General features: G+C 41.1%; 1 protein-coding gene across 2 annotated transcripts in view; it reads left to right on the forward strand.

The window, feature by feature from the left end:
* LOC308384765 (retinoic acid receptor beta-like) overlaps window positions 1-2,912 on the forward strand; it is a 180,809-nt gene extending 177,897 nt beyond the window's left edge. For both annotated transcript variants that reach the window (XM_080863355.1, XM_080863356.1), the window contains one exon: window positions 1,517-2,912. In XM_080863355.1, the coding sequence (XP_080719481.1) occupies window positions 1,517-1,755 (239 nt within the window). In that variant the 3' untranslated portion in view covers window positions 1,756-2,912. The remainder of the gene's footprint in view (window positions 1-1,516) is intronic.
* The last annotated feature ends 4,229 nt before the right edge of the window (window positions 2,913-7,141 follow it).

The raw sequence follows: 7,141 nt of genomic DNA on the forward strand, positions 1-7,141 counted from the left end.
TTAAAATACAAAATATGAGTAACTGTATTCCGTTACAGTTACTGTATGTCCAACAGCAGCCTTTCAACGCCTCTCTCTGTCTCTCGCTAGCAAAGTTGACCCAGACAACAAAGTAAAACTAGTTTTCGGCTACGAGCCCGACACGAACCCGACGTATTAGCCAGAGGTCCCTTTACTACGGTTCGGAGCCGCTGACCTGTTTTATATACGCGCTGAATAGTTTTCTATACGAGATCACTGCAAAAAGTGCAGCCTTACCTAATGTCCACCTACTGTTACTCATATATATTAAGATTTAAACATCTAGCTGGTGTTGGTGTGGAGAGTAACCTTCAGTAATAAATCACACAGCAATAGCACATTCATGTAGTTGTAAAAAGCATGATAATATATTAAGTAATCCAAAGTATTCAAAATACGTTACAAAATACATCAGGTGTTGTTGGTGACTGTGGTTCCAACTGCCTTCAGATCATTAACAAGCTCCAACTGTGTAGTTTTGGGCTAGTCCACCACCTTTCGCCCCATGAAGTGAGATCCTGCATGGAGCTCCAGACCAACAGCATTTTGTATTTCTGCTATTTCTATTTTAATCAGGAATTGTGGGAATGGGTCACTTAATACTGACATTTTTAATGTGTTGAGCTTCTGAAGTGCTGATATTTCGAAACACTGTGTCACGTGACCATGGCTAAGTAAGGTTTAGTGCACAAGCATTTACAGTTAACACTCACCTTTTCACTGAGCTTAGTGATTGTTTAGTAGCCCATTCCAACTTTGTGCAGGTTTCCTTGTCCCTGATTGATTGATTGATTGATTGATTGATTGATTGATTGATTGATTGATTGATTGATTGATGCCATAAGATTGGGGCATCAATCAGTCTTGGTTTCAATGGGATTATTTATTTATCAGTCAATTACATGCAAGTCAATTTATAACTTTTATGCAGCGTGACCCAGATGGGATCTGCGGGTCTTACCTGGGGTCTACTTCCTGTAGGACATGCCTGGCTAGTAGAGGCCAGGAGGCAACCACCTCAGCTGGCTCCTTTCTATGTGGAGGCTCAGCAGCTATACTCTGAACCCCCCACACGACTGAACTCCTCACACTATTAATAAGGGAGAGCCCATCCACCCATTGGAGAAAGCTAATTTCAGCTGCTTATATCAGCGATCTCATTCTTTCACCTTTAGAGAACGATAGCAGTGTTAACATGATGTTCAGGCCTGGATTAATAGATTTATGGCGTTTCCTAACATAGATGCTCTATCTGGTAGCAAATGGCTGCATAACATTTATGAAACAACAATCTACCAGCATCGGCATCAGTTACAATGTAAAACCATCAGATTAAACGACTCGTACATAAGAGCAACAATCAGTCGACTACTTGTGCACATCCCTACTGCTAGTATTTTAGGTATTATATGGTTTATATTGAGAAAAGGACTATAGATGTTAAGGATTTATATTCCAGTTTCAAAACTGTTTTTCTCCTACCGTGGTCTTGCAGGAGCAGAGCGAGTCATCTCTCTAAAAATGGAGATCCCAGGTTCCATGCCACCGCTAATCCAGGAGATGCTGGAGAACTCAGAGGGCCAAGATAGCCAGAGCAGCAGCAGTACTTCAGCTGAGGTGGGGCCCAGACTCAACAGCAAGGGAAGTCGCAGCAAGGATGCTGCTACTGTGGAATCCCCTAATTCCTCAGACAACGAGGAGGGTGCTGCCACACCACCCAGAATCGAGCCCTAGGAGGCACCCCGGGAAACTCTCTGGCATTACTTTGCTCAAAAACATGGGCAAGATGTACATCCCTTAAAATCTACCTAACCTGACTCCTAAGCTTGATATTCCATTTTCCGTCCATTTTGTCCCTATTTTTCTCTCCAATTTCCCCAAAATTCTTTCATTGAAAAGAATATAACACAGAGGTCTCAAAGGATCCCTGCTTTGTGTACATTTCTGAATCGAGCTCTTATTTGACATGCCTCTGGGACTGTGACAGGAAGGGCATCGCTCTCACAAACCAGCAGAGATAATACTCCTCAGGTCTCCTGTGTAAATTCGTATCTGCATGACGGGAGTTTGATAAGTGTTTTCTCTGGTTCGCTCGGTCTTTCTCTGTCATCTGTTTTCTTCTCTTGTATCGTTGTCACATATGCATTGTACATATCATTGAATGGTTAGGTCTCTGTTTCTAAGATGAATTTTGTGGTGCTTTATTCATTGTCTCTGAGGTGACACATCGAGGATTAAAGCGGGGCTCATTTTAAGTCCTTCAAAAGGTTATCTAGAAGGTTACAGCATATAGACATCATGGAAGTCTAATATTTTATATTTCTTATTATATTTAAAACGTTTTATCTTTTATAACCGTTTTGGGTTCACATTTCTCCGTGAATAAGTGTACATCCAGACGTCGAGTTTGTTCGTTTGTTTCCTCGAAGGAGGAAAGCACAAGAGCAGAAGCCTGGAGATACACGCTGATCAGATCGGTCATGTCTCTTCTGCTTCAACCTTCCAGGTAAACTGCTGAGACCTAATGTAGAAGGTTAGATTGAGAATGCACCAGTCTATGAAATCAACTCATTTTGTGGCTCTTGTCAGAACTGATTGGGGAAATTAGGCTGATGACAGATACCAGAGGTTTGATCACATAAGATCCTTTTCCCTGTTACAGTATACTTCAGGTTTACCAAGATTCTCTTTTATTGTTTGCACTTTGGAACTGGGAGAGAATAACTGGAAAACGTGGAAAAAGATTCCATGTGTTCTCGCCATCTGTTTCCACAGTGTCAGATTAGCCTTCTGTGTAGAACAGAGAGGTAGTTCCTGGCTTTAACTGAGTCTATGGCTGCAGTTCCACCTCAGATACTTCAACAAGATACCAGGAACATTTGAAGAAAGTCAGTCCGGGCAGAATCTATCACAGATTATTTTATTTTGGTGTTAACTTGTACTCACTGATGAAATCTGAGAATACAAAGAATTACTGTCATTAAGTTATGCTTTAAATAACTAGCTTTGTTGCTAACTTTATTTGGAGCTAAAGCTGAAAGTTAGCACAGTCGAAATGTTGGCAGTGACCTTTCATTGCATAGGAAAGCTACACAAACTACTTGCTTAACTGGACTTTAGTTGTGGATGATAATGTTACTTCTAATTTTAATGTAATTCCTGCGTCTGACCACTTATTTTAAGTCAGGTGTTAGCAGGTAACTTGGTGATTGAAATAGGATAGAATACCTACTTTATTGTCATAAAATAAGCTAATAAGAACCACAGTGCAAAACAAGCTAATAAGACTTCCAATGTCTCTTGCCAGTCCCTGTTTTCCCCGTCAGCAAGCTGTGCTAACATTTGTGCTTAACCCTCCTGTTTGATTCCAGCCTACATTAGCTTAGCAGCGATGAATGATTGAATGTCAGCCTAATCAGTGACTCCAGTGCTAGCAACATGCACTGCCAAGTGTGCGTGCATCTATTATGGCCTTATGAGAAGAGCTCCATAACCTCTTTTTCTGTCCCTTGCTTGAATCAGTGACACACGGGGGTAATGCTATACACACGACAACTGTACACTAATGTAAAAAGCACACAGTGGGGTGAATTGTGGAAAGACCCCAAACACTGACCGAGCTCTTTACATTGATAGACTTTCATCCCTCTTAAGTCAGCAGAGTAAAGACAATTGATCCAATATTAATCTCACTGACTGTGAACATAAACATGGTGAAGCTTTGATGAGTAGCTGTAACTATATAACTAAACAAAACGACGATTAAATGGCCTGTATTTATATAGCGCTTTACTAGTCCCTAAGGACACCAAAGTGCTTTACACATCCACACATCCACACACTGGTGATGAAGCTACATTGTAGCCACAGCCACCCTGGGGCGCACTGACAGAGGCGAGGCTGCCGGACACTGGCGCCACGGGGCCCTCTGACCACCACCAGTAGGCAACGGGTGTCTTGCCCAAGGACACAACGACCGAGACTGTCGGAGCCGGGGCTCGAACCGGCAACCTTCCGATTACAAGGAAAACTCCCAACTCTTGAGCCACGATCGCCCCACAAACACAAACACAGCACAATGTTCAACTTTAAAACAATTAAGTACAAAAAGTATATAACAATTTTTTAAAGAAAAAGATGTGTTTCTTCATTTCAAAGAGGATGCAGTAAAGATGGAAAGACATTTTTGTTTTAGTTTCAGCAGTAAATACAGTTTACAGGCAGAGTTTTGTGCTAGCAGGCAAAATTCATGCAGAAAATCAAGTTTCAGGTTTGATTTAAACAACTCTGCATTGATCATTTTGAAACCAGATTTTACATCTAGACTGTAATTAAATATTATTATTATTATTAATAATAAATTATTTCAAGTCAAACAGGTTTAAATAAAGCTTTAAGTTTGCATTGAGCTGAGCAGTTAATTTGTCACATTCTGAATAAAAGCACGCAGAGCTTCACAGTTCTTGCTTTGACACGCGACATGAAGTTTTTCCTGATCAGCGCACAGACGCTGCACACGCTGCATCTTATCTAACATGGGTTCGATAACGTGGAACCTTTGGGGCTAACTTTTCAGTTTGGGGCAATAGCAGTTTCTGCTTTCTTGTTGATAGCAAAGTGAGAGCAGCAATACCATCCTTGTGTCTTTTCGTTAATGAAACTAGAGCCTTAAGTACAATAACTGAGTTTACCATGAAGACAGAAGTGTGTCTTACAACAAACCTCATTCATTATAACATTAAATTTGCCTTCTTTAGACAGACTGAATCTTGAGAGACACCAGTTAGTTCATTATAGCCGGGCTCCTTTCACACAGCATGGACTAAGTGCCGCCTGTTTCAGTTGGAAACATTATTCGAGCAACAAGTGTAAGAATTCTATAAAAAGTATAACAGTCATAACAAATAAGACGTTAAAATGATTACACTGTGAAAATGATGGTAAATGTGTTCAGTACAGGTTACTCAGTCTGTTCAAGTCTCATACGATTCTGCAGTCCGGTGAAGAAGACCTGCAGTCACATGATTTGTCAGACGATATGTGGACAGCTCTCTGTGATCTGTTTTCTATTACATTGAGACAAAAATGAAAATAATACTTCTTCATTTTCTGTATTACCAACTGAATTCTTGATTCCTTTGGTAAAGTGACTCAAAGGTATGAAAGTGTAGCACAGCAGGTTACACTGTGAAAGTGTGTGACAGCTATGCTGGTCCACAGAGCAACATTTATCTTGTATTCATAATCAATACTGTCAGATTGTAACATTCTTGTGTTTGGAGGAGCAAACTTTGTGTGACTTTGATCGGAAACAGAAAAAGCAGCACTTAAGGGGACAGGTTCTAAAAATCTAGATTCTATCACTGCAAATACATATCATACCTGAGCTGTTTAACTTTTTGTTTGTATGCTTGGATGTGAGTGACGTGTTGGCGTCTGACAGAAGAATGATGTGCAGTATTAGGGAATTTTATCTTAATGTAACATAGGACTTGTTCTCCTGTGGTTCTCTCTCTGACGTGCTCTCCTGGTGAGAGACTTTTTTTATTTTGACATGAAAAGTCCTCACAGCTGAAGAATGTCCACATCCTGTCCCGAAGCATCGACGAGCCCTCGGGATCCTGGATGCAGCAGGGACTGTTCTCTGTTCCTTTTAGGAAAGAACCTCACCGTGCTGAATTACTTATTAGTCTCCACTGAATGTCGTACCGATGTAACTGTACTCTACTATCTAGCTCACTGCAGAGATGTTATATAAATGCTGTGTGCTTTGCATTCCAGTCGGCAGCTCTGTGGAAACGACGCTCTGTGTTTGTGCTTGGAAATGTAAACTCCCACTGAGACAGGAGGAAAATGCAACACGCGTGTCATTTAGGACAAATGGGACAAATGCCAACCGAGTCACCTCAACTCTCAATGTTTGATGTCTGTTTGTGTTCATGTCAAACAGCAGAGCTCCATCTGCCATTCCTCAGCCAGGGAGCCAGCTAGCTGTCATCAATCACTCGAATCAATCATCTGACAGCTACTTGGTTCACAGGTGAGGTACGAACTTGAGTTCGACTGATATGGGAAGACTAATCAGCACTGGCCAGTATTCTGTACCAACAATCAGTTCAAGTTCAAACGGACCTTTACAGACACTCAACGATGATCTGTCCCCTGCTAGGAAGTTAACCCTGTACATACTCCAGGTCACCGTGACGTAGTGAGGCTTAGGGGTGGGATCTCTCTCTCTGTGCTTAATTTCATCTAATTTATTTATTTTAACTTATTGTTTTTTGTTTCCTCTTTGACTTTATTTGGAAGATAGGTTTCTGAAAATGTACTTGGTTTGCATGAGGTTAGAATACAATCCAACCTGTACACTGACCATGAGAGGGCCACTGGTGATCTGATAGATCACGATTGGTTAGTCACGAGGAGCTGATTTACAGATTTACTTTCTTGTTGTGAATAAAACCCAGACAGGAGTCTAAAAACTCCACGAGTGCCCGAGTATCAGTCTAACCCAAGATGAAGCTAATCAGGCGCCAGAAATCATGACTGTGAACTTCACCATCAGCCATATAACAGTAGGTCTGTCGTGTTTGTCTGCCAGGAACCCCTCCAGGACAGACGAGTTCACCACCTTTTCCATCAGACAATAGACGATATGCAGTCTTGTATATTTGTTAATATGAGACGATATGCTCACAGTTTACTGTGGGATGTGTTGTACATTTATCCAGCCTGTGCTGCAGGCTGAAGGCGACCATGGAAAGTTTTGAGATTTAAGCTTTGATTGGTTTCCATTTCCCATCATAAATATTGTCTTTGTACATTAACATATACTTTTTATGTTCATATACTGTTTAACTTTACCATGAACTGTCCTGGCAAAGTAATAAAATATATTTATTTTAAACACTGGTGTGTGCAGATGCTTGAAGGACAAAGATGAAGCAAGCCTCGTATTACTCATTTAAAACATTATTTAATACTTTTCCTGTTCTGAGTCCCTCTCATTGTCGTATAAACCAGTCCACACTGAACTGTGTGCACTGGAGACAAGGCAGATAGGCAGGGATAGCTCAGTAGGTAAAGTGGTCGCCCCATGATCGGAAGGTCGGCGGTTCGA

This window comes from Rhamphochromis sp. 'chilingali' (assembly GCF_963969265.1).
Source record: "Rhamphochromis sp. 'chilingali' genome assembly, chromosome: 17".
Classification (NCBI taxonomy): domain Eukaryota; kingdom Metazoa; phylum Chordata; class Actinopteri; order Cichliformes; family Cichlidae; genus Rhamphochromis; species Rhamphochromis sp. 'chilingali'.